This window comes from Hyperolius riggenbachi, chromosome 2, assembly GCF_040937935.1.
Source record: "Hyperolius riggenbachi isolate aHypRig1 chromosome 2, aHypRig1.pri, whole genome shotgun sequence".
NCBI classification, from domain to species: domain Eukaryota; kingdom Metazoa; phylum Chordata; class Amphibia; order Anura; family Hyperoliidae; genus Hyperolius; species Hyperolius riggenbachi.
Window position 1 is genome coordinate 223,085,273 of NC_090647.1, and position 16,440 is coordinate 223,101,712.

Below are 16,440 nucleotides of genomic sequence, written 5' to 3' on the forward strand. Positions count from 1 at the left end.
AGCAGCATGTAGTACTTTTTGAAATCAATCAAAAATCAGATCGTATGAAAAATCGGAACCGCATTTAGTGTGCAAGAGGCCTAAAGGGTGCACAGCAGTGCTGTAAAGTCAAGGGGCTTATCAAGCTGCCAGGAGAGATCCGGAGTGGCTGAAGTGACCCCCGCTCGGGGCCGATATTTTATTATTTACTGTGATATTGTAATCATTGTACTTTATGACCATGCTCATTGTATATTTTAAGTGTTTTTAGTTGCTATTTGCATTTTTGTACAGAATAAAGCTCCTTTTTGCTTATTTCTATATGGTTGTAGAGGTGCGGTCATTATAGGATCTACTTTTCTTCTGTTTTGCTTATTTACTGTCACATCTAAAAGTGGTATATAGGGATGGCCCTGCTTAGGAGAACTGATGGAGAAGCATGTGATCAGTTTGATCAGCTGATAGATTTGTAAGGTTCTGATTTGCTGGTCCTGATCATGTTTTAAACCAAGAGGTCATCACTGCAAATCAGGACCTTACAAATCTATCAGCTGATCAAACTGATCACATGCTTCTCCATGAGTTCTCCTAATCAGGGCCGTCCCTAGTGATATGTAGTTCCATAAGTGTGCCTCATTGTGTCAAATATGCATGGTGGCCACACACCAAACAATTTTTTAAATAGCTCTTCAATTCAAGAATTGCAATAAATTTCTCTGACTGATTGTAACATTTCAAAAATCTGACCAATGTACCACACACCTGTGTGTTTTTCTCAATTATGATAAAAATTATTGGAAAATTTGAGAAAATTGCTTCGGAGTATATATTAATAAATTTACAATCAACCACACACCATTCAGTTTTCATAAAAATTCATCAGAAAAATCCAACACTCCCGATCAACTTTTATCGAATAAAAATGGGAAATCAGATCGGATTTCTTGCTCAAATGAAAAAAAAAAAAAAAGAAGCTTTTGATTTTTCAGAAATCCGATCATATTTATAGAATTTCTGTAAAATCGGATAATTTTATTGTATCGTATGTGGCCACCTTATCAGTCACAGTGAACTGCTCAAGGCTGTAGCTGCAGCAGTTACAAATGAGAAAAAATACTATAGACCAATTGATTCATTTAAAATTTGGTGGATTTGTGCCGAAAAAGAACCTTATACCACAGGCCTGAATCATTAATGCCCTAAGGCTACTCTAATATGCAAATATATAGTCTGGTGTGGCTTCATTTTGTTAGTATGACTCCATTAATTTGTGCTTTGTTTGCATGTACCTTCAATATATAAAAGTTCTTGGTGTGTTTAGCACTGTGCCGTTTGTACACTACTGTATAATTTAGTTCACTCACTGCCTATATTGTGATGAGACCCATTTGAACTTTGCCTAGGCTATTATATTTCCTAAAACCATCTTTAGTTATAATTCTTATGTGGAATGTAGTGTGCTACAAGATGTATTGTCATCTGAAGCATGCAGCCTCTGGGCTAGGTCTGAGAACAAGATGGGGTTACGGTTGCTATGCACTAGTCGCTACTCTGAAGCAGCATCCGCCACTTGCACAGAGCTCTTTGTGTGATCTCTCCAAAAATACTGTGTAGTTAAAGCATCCAGCTGTACAGGCAGGGTGAACAAAGAGACTGGATGCATGCTGACAGCCAGCTTAAAGCTACACAATGCAGGTAATGGGGAAGGACCGTCTCTTTAACATACTGCTAATCAAATCATTTCAAACTTAATAATACTGTAACTGAGTTATTACTGCATTGTGGAAATTAACCTTGCAATGTCTATCAGAACTAAAGGCAGGCATTTAAGATAAAAGGACATTTGCTTTAGTATGAATGTGGCTGTTTTATCGGAGGCCTAGGTATGTGGCTGGGATTTCCTTGTATTTGTTATATCGCCATTTTCATGGATTTTTATATTTCTATACTTATGTCTGCACTGGCCCTTCTATGCAATTTATTTACAAATAACCCACATTTTTTTATTGTATACTATTTAATTATTTTAAAGCACACGTCTATCAGTTTCTCCTCTTGGCCCTCAGATGTTTCTTTGCAGGACCAAAGGCCTAACTGAACACACCAGGTTGAATGCAGTCGCTTTGTGAAGACTGTTTACTCTCCCCTCTGGACACAGCACTTTGTGCATGGCTTATGCATTTTCATGAATATAAAGCCATACATGAAACCGCTTACTACTGGCATGCTACACCCTCTGCTACCACAGGAGGCAGCCAGAGTACACATAAATAAAGCTTGCCCGGGCTGATGTGTGAGGATAGGTTCATGGTTCAGGAGGTGAATGCTTGCTGCTACTACTACTAGGTGCTTTAGCATATTACAGATGACTAAAAGGCAGAACAGGATCATCCATCAGGCAACCTAGGCAGGATTGGGGCCTGGTGGGTGTCAAGGGCCCACCCAGGGCCTGCGCTACCTTAGAGGCAAAGGGGGCAATCACCCCAGGTCCCCAGAGCCTGTAGGGGCCCCCGAGGCGTTTCCCCCTCCCATCCTAACCATTGCTCCCTGGGGAACTGCATTGGCAGAGTAATGTTTCACCTGTGCTGGTGGGCAGATGAGATACTACACTTCCAAAGACTCTGCAGGGGCCCCAGGGAGCACAGTTAAGTTGGGAGGTGGTTGGAAGGGAGGGTCAGCCTCCGGCTCAGGGACCCAGGAGGAAAATTTGGCTGCAACAAAGGGCCCCTAATGCCACTTTTTGGTCGGGGGCTGTGTGTTGGGGGGGCCTCCAAACTAATTTTGCCCTGGGGCCCCATTGTTACTAGAACTGGCCCTGGGCCCACCTGACACCTTCTTTGATCTCTCAACTTCATCTTACCAAAAGGACCGCAAGGGGGCCCAGTTACATCTTTATCCATCTCTGCTGTAAGGGTTCCAGTTTAAGGACAGTCTACTTTAAATCACGTGAATTCAGTTCACACACTGTAGGCCACAGGTTGGTGAAAATGCGAGGAACTGGGTTTGCCACTTCTTCCCTTAGCCAGAGTGTAAGAATCCCACAGAGGTCAAGTGGTGAAAGAAAAGCTTTTACCAGCTTTTACTATGTTAGTTGTATTTTAATGAAAAGTGTGTAAGCATCTACCATTGTGACCAAGTTTCAAAAGAAAGGTAAAGAGTATATTATTCTGTATATCTATTGATCTTGCATCGTTGATGACTAATTTACTAAGTTTGGTGAACACATGAGAACTTGAAAGATTTTTTTCACTAATTTCTGTTATTGGGTGGCAAGTGATTTTCTAAAGAAAATTTCTACTTTTGGACAGTAGAAGATTCTAACCTCTGCATGGGTTAAATCAGAACATAATGGAACCTGCTCAAAAGATTAGTAAACTAGTAGCTGTCACAAACAATTCTGAAGAGTCAGTACAGGGAAATATAATATTCAGCACGTTTCCCGCAAAGGGAAGAACCCTGCAGTACCTTAAAAATTGACCTTTATTGGGTATGTATTAAAATAAATATGTATAGAAAAATACTTGTATAGAGGTATCCAACATATAACAATTCGGACCAGACGTGAGAACAGGGGCGTAGCAATAGGGGTTGCAGAGGTTGCGACCGCATCGGGGCCCTTGGGCCAGAGGGGCCCCGAAGGGCACTCCCTTAACGAAAGTATTAGCTTTCTATTGGTCCTGTGCTCATAATAATCACTTCTATAGATACTTTGAATAGTAGTAATCATTAATAAGCTGTTCCCCATCCCCTTCTTGCACCTCTGACACTGTAGTTGCCATAGGTAGGTGTTGGTACGCTGTATCAATTGTTATGTATAAAGTGCTTGGGGGGGCCCCATTTTAAAACTTGCATCGGGGCCCACAGCTCCATGGCTACGCCACTGCGTGAGAAACACAATGCACCTCCTATCCAAGGGTTGACAGTGGTCTAGCATCACACCTCAACTCAACAGAGATTTGTTTAGTTGCAAACAAATTCGAGATCCACCACTTGGCCTGCTGAGTTGCAGTCCAAGTGGTGGAATGTCTGGTCCAACAGGCAAAAAAAAAAACAATGTGCAGGTGCTATATAGACACAGCTAAAAGCTTTGAATAAAGTGCATTGTGCTATACACTGTCACGAACCTTGTAGTGGTGGAGACCGTTGTGCTGAGGGTAGCAACTCTTGCAGCTTGACACCTGACACCCCTGGAATGGGAACAGGGGTACCGAGGTGTGCAGGAGGCAGGAGTGCTCGCAGGATCTGATGGACCGATGAGCAAGATGAAACCACGGCACTCCTCTGGTCTGAGTCGAGTAGTGCAAGGACTCAGCAACCAGTGTGGGCAGTAGTAGGACTACCTTCAGGATAAGCAGAAGTCGGCAACGGAGCAGGTTCTCATACAGGCAGGGTTCGGCAACAGAGCGGGTAGTCAGGACAAGCGGAGGTCGGCAACGGAGCAGGTTCTCATACAGGCAGGGTTCGGCAACAGAGCGGGTAGTCAGGCAGGCAGAGGTCATCAACAAAGCGGGCAGTCAAACAAGCCGAGGTCGGGTTCCAGAATACAACAGACAGGCAGACACTAGGTCACGGCACGGGAGTACAACACTAGCTGCAATACTACAGCAAGGAAGCAATGCACTCTCCAGGTTTAAATAGGCCTTCTTTGGCGCGCACAGCATGACGCACCGCGCGCATGCGCACAACGCACCACGCTGCGCACGCATGCGCAGACGTGCACACGCACGCACGCGCGCACGCTAAAACACGAGGACGCGCACCCGAGCGCACACCAAACGCGCGCAAAATGCCAGATAAACATACACAGCAGCCGCCCCTGTGCACGCAACGCCACACGATGCTCACGCCAGCGCCTCCTGACGCCAATGCTTACGCCGCGCGATGCAACGCACACTGGTGAGCACCGACAGGTTGCCCCGCCGAGACCCACCAGGACGACCGCCAGCATTCGTGCGTACTGGCCGCCTCCTCTGGACAGGTAACTGACCGTGACAATGCCCCCCCCTAAGGGGCAGCCTCCGGATGCCCTCTGGGGCTGGCTTCTCTGGGAATTCCCTGTGGAACTGGTTGACCAGACGGGTGGCATGGACATTATCTGCTGGTTCCCAGGTGTTTTCCTCAATGCCATATCCCCTCCATTTTACAAGATACTGGACCTGGTGGTATCTCTTCCTGGAGTCCAAGATTGCCTCCACCTCGAACTCTTCCTCTCCTTCTACCAGAATCGGTGGTGGTGGCTTTGTTCTTCTATCAGAAAAGGGATCCGGTGTAGTAGGTTTTAGCAGCGCGGAATGGAATACCGGGTGAACTTTCAAGTTATCAGGGAGATCCAATTCATAAGCCACTTGTCCAATCCTTCTTTTTATGAGGAATGGTCCAACAAACTTAGGACCCAATTTTCTGGAAGGGCAGGCTAATTTGAGATTCATGGTAGACAGCCAGACTGAGTCCCCCACTTTGAAATCCGGATTGTCTCTTCTGTGACGATCCGCTTTCCTCTTGTAGTTTCCCTGTGCTTGGGACATGGTTCGTTGCAGAATCAGATTATTGTCATGTAATGTTTTGATCAGATCATCTGAAGCAGGTATTGATGTTTCTGGAAGTGTATTTGGCAGGAATGATGGATGGAACCCATAATTAGCAAAGAACGGAGATTGTTGTGTGCTTGAGTGAACAGAGTTATTATAGGCAAATTCGGCCAATGGCAGGAGCTGAACCCAGTTATCTTGTGCTGATGATAAAAAACATCTCAAATATTGTTCTAATGTCTGATTGGTGCGTTCTGTCTGACCGTTTGACTGAGGATGATAGGCAGATGAAAATTGTAACTGAATGTCCAGGGATCCGCACAAAGCCTTCCAGAATCGGGATGTAAATTGCGTCCCTCTGTCTGAGACGATGTCGGCTGGAACCCCATGAAGGCGTACAATCTCCTTTATAAAGGTCTTGGCTGTTGCTTGTGCTGAGGGGGTTCCTTCCATGGGTAGGAAGTGTGCCATCTTAGACAGTCGGTCTACTACAACGAAGATGGTGTTGTGCCCTTCCGATCCCGGTAATTCTACAATAAAGTCCATGGAGATGGAATACCAGGGCCTGGGTGGTACTGGCAATGGGTTAAGTAATCCCCAAGGCTTGAACTTCGACCCCTTAAATCGGCAGCAAATGGGGCAAGAAGTCACATATAACTTACAGTCTCTTCTGAGCTTGGGCCACCAGAATGAGCGTTGTACCAGATCCAGAGTTTTTGTTACACCAAAGTGACCTGCTAACTTGTGGTCGTGACAGGATTCGAGTACTGCGGGGCGTAAGTCTTCTGGTACAAACATTTTGTTGTCGCACCACCATAAACCCCCTTTTTCCTCCAGAGAGTTCCTGATGGATTCTGGTGGGTCGATTGATGCCTGACGGAGTTGACTGATCAGGGCTGGCTGGAAAATTAGAAAGTTCTGATCGGACAAAATTGTGTCGGGTGCGCTTGGGTTCTCATCCTCTGGAAACATTCGAGATAGAGCATCTGGTTTTATGTTTTTTTGATCCGGGTCTATAGGTGATATGGAATGCAAATCTCGAAAAGAAAAGGGCCCACCTGGCCTGCCTTGGGTTCAACTTTTTTGCGGTCTTCAGGTATTCAAGGTTACGGTGGTCCGTGAAGATGAGTATAGGTTGAGCTGCGCCTTCCAGGAGGTACCTCCACTCTTCTAATGCGACCTTGATAGCCAGCAATTCCCTATCCCCTACATCATAGTTTTTCTCTGCCTCCGAAAGCTTCCTTGAATAGAACGCCACCGGGTGAAGTAAAGCCTTGATTCCTTGTCTTTGTGATAACACCGCCCCTACCGCAGAATCAGATGCATCCACCTCTAATACAAAAGCCAGTGCCGGATCCGGATGTCTAAGAACGGGAGCAGATGTGAAGTGTTGTTTTAATTTATCAAATGCTGCCTGGGCCTCCTTGCTCCATAAGAAATGACTGTTCTGACGTGTAAGTTGAGTGATGGGCAACACTATTGCGGAAAAGTTTTTAATAAATCTGCGGTAGAAATTGGCAAATCCTATAAACCTCTGAACTGCCTTCCTATTAGTAGGGGCTGGCCAGTCCAGGATTGCCCGAATCTTCTGTGGGTCCATAGTAAATCCTTCATCAGAAATAATAAGCCCCAGGAACTGTATGACCGTCCTCTCGAATTCACACTTCTCGGCCTTGACAAATAGATTATACTGTCTGAGGCGAGCCAGTACCTGACACAGTACCTGACAGACCTGATTACGATGATCCTCCAATGATTCTGAGAAGACTAATATGTCGTCTAGATAGACTATAATAAATTGATCAATAAAGTCTTTTAGGACGTCATTGATGAAATACTGGAATGTCGCCGGGGCGTTGCAGAGCCCGAATGGCATTACCAGGTATTCAAAGTGTCCATACTGAGATCTGAAGGCAGTCTTCCATTCATCTCCAGCTCTTATTCTGACCAAGTTATAGGCCCCCCTTAGGTCTAGTTTAGAAAAAATCCTGGCTTCTCGTAGTTTCTGAAAAAGTTCCGGAACTAGAGGTAGCGGGTAGCGATTCTTGATGGTTACTTTATTAAGTTCTCGGTAATCAATGCAGGGTCTTAATGTTTTGTCTTTCTTTTGCACAAAAAAAATTCCTGCCCCAGCTGGAGAGATGGATGGACGGATAAACCCTTTCTTGAGATTCTCTTCGATGTATTGTTTGAGGGTTTCTTGTTCAGGGTCAGAGAGGGGAAACATGCGTCCAAACAGAATCTTGGCTCCCGGGACTAGATCAATCGGGCAGTCATACGGCCGGTGAGGTGGTAAACAATCCGCCCCTTTTTTATCGAAGACATCAAGATATTCATGGTACTGGGATGGGACGATTTCTTGAAGTGTTTGAGATGTGCATAGTAGTGGGCCGGAAGTAACCGGACAGACGGATGAACAGCAACTCCCACAGTAGATTGAGTTGAATGATACAGCTCCTGTGGTCCAGTCGATAAGTGGGTTGTGTGCCTGTAGCCAGGGTAGTCCTAGGATTACTGGAAACATTGGCGAAGCTAGGAGATCAAACTTAAGCAGTTCTTGGTGGGTTTCATGAATCAGGGCACTGGTAGGGATTGTTTCCATGGTAACTGGCCCTGAGCAGACAGTTGATCCATCCGCTAAATGGATATAGAGTGGCTCCTTGCGAGGTTGTACTGGAAATTGATGGTGAGTGGCAAATGCAATGTCCATGAAACAACTGCAGGCTCCGGAGTCAATGATGGCGGTGGTTCTAATGGTTCTTCCTGGGAACTGAAACGAGATAGGAATGGTCAGGTGATTAATCATCTTTTGGGGGTAGATAGAGGGTACACTTCTAGTTGAGAATTCCTTACCAGTGGGTCGAACGGGGCAGGTCCTGATCATGTGACCAGCAGTTCCACAATAGAAGCATAGATTTCCCTGTCTCCTTCTGTTCCTCTCTTCTGCTGATAAAGGGGAGTGCATGACCCCCAACTGCATTGGTTCCTCCTGATCCACTGTTGAAATAGGGACTGTGGTTGCGGCAGAAGGGAAGGTAGGTACCCAAGATGCACGGGAGGAGCTGCCTGCCGCTCTTTCCATCTGGCGTTCTCGCAGCCTTCGGTCAATCTGGATTGCCAAGTCAATCAGGCCGTCAAGGGTAGCTGGTACTCCCACCCGGGCTAGTTCGTCCTTAAGAGCTTCAGATAATCCGAGGCGGAACTGGTGCTTCAAAGCACCCTCATTCCAGTCAGTGTCAGCTGACCATCTGCGGAATTCAGATGTGTAATCTTCTACCGGTCTCCGACCCTGACGTAGGTTCCTTAGTCCCAATTCAGCTGTAACTTGTCGCTGCGGGTCATCATACACCGCAGCCATGTGAGTAAAAAAGGTTTCTGTTGATGCCAGAGCGGGGTGCTTCTGGTCCATCAACCTGTGGGCCCAGGTTTGAGGATCTCCTTGTAGCAACGAGATGACGTAACCCACCCTCGTCTCTTCCTGAGAGAATGTGCGTGGCTGAAGCGAAAAATATAGCTGACAGGCATGTTTGAAAGCCTGGAACTTTGATCTATCCCCTGAAAATCATTCTGGCGTGGGAACCCGGGGTTCGGGGGCTACCAGAGCAGGTACAGCGGCAAGGTTGCTAGTTGCTGGAAGTGGTAGTTGAGGTGCTGCGGCAGGGGCAGGCGGCTGACTAGGTGCAGCTGCTGACATGACGTCCATGCGGCCTTCCAGCCGTTGGTGTCCTGCTTGAAGATCCTTAATGGCGTCCGTTAGTGTGGCCATTTGATTGCAGAGGGTGGTCAGTACGGTTGCTACCTCAGCGGTCTCCATTTTTGGCTGTAGTATTATGTCACGAACCTTGTAGTGGTGGAGACCGTTGTGCTGAGGGTAGCAACTCTTGCAGCTTGACACCTGACACCCCTGGAATGGGAACAGGGGTACCGAGGTGTGCAGGAGGCAGGAGTGCTCGCAGGATCTGATGGACCGATGAGCAAGATGAAACCACGGCACTCCTCTGGTCTGAGTCGAGTAGTGCAAGGACTCAGCAACCAGTGTGGGCAGTAGTAGGACTACCTTCAGGATAAGCAGAAGTCGGCAACGGAGCAGGTTCTCATACAGGCAGGGTTCGGCAACAGAGCGGGTAGTCAGGCAGGCAGAGGTCATCAACAAAGCGGGCAGTCAAACAAGCCGAGGTCGGGTTCCAGAATACAACAGACAGGCAGACACTAGGTCACGGCACGGGAGTACAACACTAGCTGCAATACTACAGCAAGGAAGCAATGCACTCTCCAGGTTTAAATAGGCCTTCTTTGGCGCGCACAGCATGACGCACCGCGCGCATGCGCACAACGCACCACGCTGCGCACGCATGCGCAGACGTGCACGTGCACACGCACGCGCACCCGCGCGCACGCCAAACGCGCGCAAAACGCCAGATAAACATACACAGCAGCCGCCCCTGTGCACGCAACGCCACACGATGCTCACGCCAGCGCCTCCTGACGCCAACGCTTACGCCGCGCAATGCAACGCACACTGGTGAGCACCGACAGGTTGCCCCGCCGAGACCCACCAGGACGACCGCCAGCATTCGTGCGTACTGGCCGCCTCCTCTGGACAGGTAACTGACCGTGACATACACTAAATAAACCCCTCACCACTGAAAACAATAAAGCCTGTGAGATATAGATGTAGCCCATGTCAGAGCACTAGTAGCTGTTAAAAATGCAGTCATGTGGAGACATAATTTTGCTGTAAGGATGGCTTGACTTGTCTTATTTCCAGTTACCGCTGCCGCTGGTGCATATGTCAGCTGACAATGTATTACAGTTTTTGGTGAGGGCCTTAACCCCTGTCCAGGTTCTCTGTCACTCCTAGCTTCACTGCCCATACTTCTTTATCAAGTTATCTTTTTTGGCCTTTTTTTTTTACCTGTGGAGTTCTAATACAGTGCTGCTTTTTCTTTTATCTATTACTCAAGGTTGTCTGTGTGAAGTACATCCTGTCCCCCCCCCCCCCCCCCACACACACACACACACACACACATACCTTGATTTATTTTAACATCTGTCCCTCTTACAGTTTAAATTCCATTAAAAAAAATAAATCAGTTTTTGAAAGTCTGTAATTGGAAGCTAATATTCTTGGTAACATTCCTTGTTTCACATATACATAGAAGGACAAATTTTTGTACAGTTTTAAACAGTTAAATCTTGGTATATTGTAGATGTTTTTATTTTTCCATAGAGTTTAACAAATGCACAATTTCCTTTTGTAGTGTAGCTTTAATGCCTTGGTTGGCTCCTTCTACCGTGGTTATCACACTAAAGGTGGCCTCTAACGATACAATTTGCCGAACGATCGTTTATGAACGATTCTTCCTATGAATGATTGAAAATGATCGTTTGGGACCACTAATGGACAAAGCTTTCCTAACCAATCTGATCAGAATCAGATTAATGAAATTGATCAGATTTCCGGATTGATCCAGCCAATCTGATTGGATTGTTAGGAGATTTTGTCCATTAGTGGTCTGTCGTGTGCCCTACTGATTTATATGAACTGTGATTTTATTGATAGGACCACTTTCAATGGAAACTCAGGAATTAAAACTAGACAAAGACAAATAACATTCATATCACGCTTTTCTCCTGGCGGACTCAAAGCGCCAGAGCAGCAGCCCTTAGGCCGCACTCTATAGACAGTAGCAGTGTTAGGGAGATTTGCCTAAGGTCTCCTACTGAATAGGTGCTGGCTTACTGAACAGGCAGAGCCGAGATTCTAACTCAGGTCTCCTGTGTCAGAGGCAGAGCCCTTAACCATTACACTATCCAGGTAGGAATAATAACCCTATTCCTACCTTGACCCTAGAAAATATCCCTAAGCTTCTAATAATAAAATAAGAGAAAGTTCTGTAGATACTTTATATTTTAAGCTTGGCAGTCCAGCTATTGCCTCATCTCATAGGGTAGAGGGAGCATGAGTAATAGCACCTCCTGTTAGGCAATAAAGGCTGGCCTGAGAGGTCACACACCCTTCACGGGACTTTTTTTTTTAATTTGTGGAATTCATGTTTAAATGTTTTTTTGCTCTTTGCACTATTCTGCTATTTATCCCACATGACACTGCAATGATCACAATATAACTTTCATTGGCTGTAGGCTGCAGATTGTAATGGCTCTCCGAATATCTCTGTGTCCCTCCTGAAAGAAATCCTAATGGAAAGAGAAGCTAAAATAGATGAGCTCCGTAAAGAAATCAGGAGAGTACAGAGTGAAAACGTGCACATTGTGGAGGAAAAGCAGCAGCTCCTGTTGGAAAATGAACATCTGCGAACACAAGCTGAGGTAGATAATAAAATAGCTTTTTTGTGAATTAACCAATAGTCACATGAGCATAGTAAGTCATATTGTAAAAAATAAAAAGGATTGGGCCTGCACCTGCTGTCAGAAAGCCAAAAAATCTAAAGTCCTGTATCATTTTTTCGGACATTGCGTACGATTCGCGTAGAATGCTTTGTATAGGCAATGCAAATTTTCACGTTACTTTCCTGAAAATTTGCATTAGATCCATGGTTACAGGAAGTTGTCAGCAGTCATGACTAAGCTGTTACTAGGCAGATTATGTTATATTTAACTAATGCAAATTTTCCTGTACGAAAATTCACATAAAACGCGTAAAAAATTTGCATGTGAATTTTCACCAATCAGAAAAATTCTTATATGATTTTTTTGCATGCTAAAATGTCATGCTATAGTGGAAACGTAGCCTAATAAGAGGCAAGTGGGATGTGGGAATATTAGTCAATAATTAATGAGGGCAACTGCCTACAAAGTTAATTATTATTTTTTATCCAACACAACTTAAATAATGTATGTAATTTTTTGATTTTGCATTATTAAAGTATTATAGTTTTTTGTTCATATGTAGTTTTATGATTGTGACATTATCCATTGTCACTTCTGTTATACTATATATTTATGCAGGAAGTCGCCTTAATTATTGCATTACATTTTAACATCCCTCTCACCGTTACAATACAACAAAGATGATCGATATTCATTTTGAAAACTGCATTGGGGTAATGAGAAAGGAAGTCAGGGTTGCAAAACTTTGCTTTCATCTGTGAACATGCTGGTTGCCATTCCAATCAAGGGATTTTATGAAAAAAAATAGATTTGAGAGAGGTAAATTGTTCTGAAGGTTTGTTCGTTTCAGAATTAGCAGACAGGCCCGGACCGCCCATGATGCCAAGTGAGGCAACTTCCTCAGAAGTCTGGGGGCAGCACCAGGCAGAAACAGGAAGTGAAGAGAGTGCCTGGTCAACTTATACTAGGGGCAACTGTACCTGGCAAACCTATACTGGGGGCAACTTTACCTAGCTACCAAGACTGGGGGCACCTATACCTGGTTACCTACCTATACTGAGGGTCTTTTTTTGGTGGGGGGGGGGCTCACCACAGCTATAACGTGCGGTGCAAATTGTGCTGTGTGATCATTCCAGCTCGGAGGGGGGCGCATCCTCACAAATTTGCCTCAGACAGCAAAAAGTCTAGAACTGGCCCTGTTAGCAGAACAACCTGTTTGTAAAAGATTCCCCTTGGGGTGTCTAGACCTTCTGTGGGTACCCTGAGGTTGACCCGTATCAAAATAAAATAGTATATAGTTTACCAAAAAGGTTTATTGCATATTAAACAGAACACGAAATAGATGTAGAAAACAGTAAGAACATTGTTTCAAATCAGAACAATATACTGTAAAAGATATCTTCAATAATTACCATATATACAATATAAAATAATTTAATGATGATATTCCCTTTATAAAATTAAGATAATGATTCCAGTCCATTGATTTAAAATGTACGTATTCTCATTATTTTATTATACACAGTATATAGAAATAATAAGTAGGCAAATTATTGATAATTATACCCATAGCAATCAAATCTGGTAACATTTAAAGGTGAAATAAAAGTAAATTATCAAGTGGTTAGTAGAATTTATGCTAGCACCTGCCCAATCTTCCCAATCCTATGATTTAGTCATGCAGTTATAAGTAAAGATCTTTGAGTTGTATCCTCTAACTTAATAAATAGTAGTTTTTGACCTAGCAGTAGACAAAGTCTACTGATGTTAACCATAATTCATTGCAGTAGGCTGAGTATATGATTTTGGCCATAATTCATTGCAGTAGGCCGAGCCTACCAATTTTAAACCGTAATGCACTATGCTAGGTTGAGACTACTAATTTTGACCACAATGCTCAGCTTATTACAGTTATTGCAAGTATAGCAACTTGTTTTTCAAACTTGAGAACCCAAACCTGCTGATTTAGACCATAATGCATTGCAGTTCAGATGATTGCAGCTACCCACTTTCTGCAAGTGTGCAACTTGTTTCCCAACCTTGAATATGAGTCAGCTCATATATTTTCATTAGAAAAATTTGCACGTTTTAGACATTTGCTTAGCGAGTTGAGATTACATATATAAAAGTAAAAGAAGAAACCTTACCATTGGTACATATACATATACCTATTAATCTCACTATTACAAATGATAGTGTGTACTGGTATATCAAATAATAAAAATATCTCACAGGCTGAAGAAAAGCTGGTAAATCATTTTTGCACAGAGATTACAGTACTGAAAATGTACACTGATACCAAGCCATAAGACTCACTTAGCAAAACTATACATTCACTCCTCCATTGCCCTTAACCGGCCTTAAAAATATGCTTATGTTAAAACTCAACTAACCCAACATTCAAAAAAGCAAATTCTGATAGCAATTATATTGATTAGTGCAAATGTTAAGTATTAGCTATAGAAATGAGGTTTTGTGTGTTGTTGTGCTCACTGTAGCTGTGCAACTATCCAAGCAGGTGCAAATCCTCTAGATCCTGTTAGTTTGCTGTTACCAGCTTTGGGGGTTTCCAAACCTACTTCATGTGACAACACATCCCACCTCTTCAGGTAGACACATAGTGAAGTTCTGGTAAGTCTAGTCTGGCAACTATTGTTCTTCTTACTGTGGGTCTATAGAGAAGGAGAGAAAGCAGACTCTATTCAGGTCCAAGCACATTTAGCCCATGAAAGAAGAAAAATCTGCCCACCACTTTGCTGTTCAAACTCATTTATCATCTTGACTGCTATTAGAAATTAGGTTTTTCAAGTTTGGGTTTGATTGGCCTTTAACCTTTAACGCTTTCCCACAATATGAATAACACAAACCTCCAGTATCAATTTAACCTTTTCACTGATGGAAGTTAAAACAATAACCATGACCTTTAATTTTGAAATAAGTCTTTACCTAAAACGTAAAGGACAACTATCAATAACAAAGTGCTATAAATCCACAATGTACAATTGTTTAAGCATTATTTATTAGCTGTGTAAACATTTTTCACATTAAAAATCAGAGCCCAAGGTCTCTTTGCTTTGTGTCAGTTTTAGCTGCATTTGAACCGTCCATTAGCAGAGGTGAGTTTGCGTTTTATGTGAAATGTGGCTTCACAGTCAGTAGTGTTCTCTGCAACTTTCAGAAGAAATCCAATAATCCTTTTTACCCTTCATCAAATCCAATGTATTTATGATAAATTAAGTTCTCAAAACTTTTTGCACATTGTTATGTAACACTACAATTTATTTTCTGTACAGACTACAATAATTAAAAAAGAAAGAAATGGACAGAACTTTATGGACTCATTTGACCCAAACTCTCCTGTGGTTCTTCAGAGACAAATACGTAATGTATTACTTTATTGTATTACATGTTGAAATCCTGTTAAATCACAACAAGACTAATATGACAATAGTGCTTTGCTAGAACTAAGCCGGCTAAAGCAATACATGGGGACCATAGTTAAGAGAAGACATGTCCTCTCAACCCTGCAAAATGGTTGAAATAATAACTCTGTGAACAAAGATATGTATTGTGAAGTATAAAACCTTTAGCAGGCAACGTATTTTCATAATTTAGATCTGTTTACCTTACATTTTCCTTAAGATTCACTATAAATGAGCGCTTTGGTGAAAATAATTCTAATCCTTTAGCCATGTTGGTAATTATGTAATAGGAAGAGCATCAATTTCAAAACAGTTTGTATTTAAAATTTTCTAAAAATGCCAATTTACAGTATTTGAAAGCTCTGTTGGTAACAGCTGCCCAGAGCCGGGACAAGGTCCTCCAGCACCCAAGGCTGAGACACCAAAGTGCGCCCCCCCATCCCTCCCACCCCAGCTGTCACACACTGATTGCTATTAGACTAATAGGTGCCCTAGGGCCCCCAACCTCCCCAGCACCTTAATCTCTAGTTATCTGCCTTGCAGTCACTGTCATGTATCCCCTTTTCTTATTTCTTTCTGCTTCAAACACTAGTGAGAATGATAGCTGAATGAATTGTGCATCCCCTCCTACACTGCGCCCTGAGGCTGGAGCCTCTCCAGCCTCTGCCTCGGCCCGGCCCTGCAGCTGCCCTTTCCGACTGGTAATCAACTCCCATGGACTGATCTAACTGTGGTCTACTTTTCTCTCTGTGTATTTCTCTCTGTCTATACAATTCTATATATATAGTGTAACGATTGTGGAATTCTCTCCGTGATCAGCGCACAGGACGTGCGCTGACACTGCGGAAATCCTCCACAAGCGTATAATTTGAGAGAACCCAGCAAAAGGTGCAATGCACCTGTAGAGGGAAATTCCTGTCGGCAGGTGGAGCTGTGGAGTGCAGAGGAACAGCTCCTCTGCCCTGCCACAGACGCCAGACAGGAATTGCACGAAGGGAAGAAACGCAGGGCAAGATAGCCCTGAAAGAGAGAGACCAAAGCGACAGAGGGTATGTGTGTCCACCAATCTAGTCGCCACTCTGCGACGATGAACACACAACCAGGAAGATAAGGTGAGAAGGCAATCGCCAGAGATGGCGGTTGCTAACAGCGACACAAGA

General features: G+C 43.8%; 2 protein-coding genes across 4 annotated transcripts in view; one reads left to right on the forward strand and one right to left on the reverse strand.

Moving 5' to 3' along the window:
* TASL (TLR adaptor interacting with endolysosomal SLC15A4) overlaps positions 1-16,440 on the reverse strand; it is a 57,324-nt gene that overhangs the window by 25,509 nt on the left and 15,375 nt on the right. The window lies entirely within an intron of this gene.
* LOC137544225 (golgin subfamily A member 6-like protein 7) overlaps positions 1-16,440 on the forward strand; it is a 61,665-nt gene that overhangs the window by 11,635 nt on the left and 33,590 nt on the right. For 2 of the 3 annotated variants that reach the window (XM_068265278.1, XM_068265279.1), the window contains exons 3-4: positions 11,652-11,837; positions 15,152-15,239. In XM_068265278.1, the coding sequence (XP_068121379.1) occupies positions 11,652-11,837; positions 15,152-15,239 (274 nt within the window). Of the gene's footprint in view, positions 1-1,580; positions 1,675-11,651; positions 11,838-15,151; positions 15,240-16,440 lie in introns of those variants that run through there. The other variant, XM_068265280.1, reaches the window with a different exon arrangement.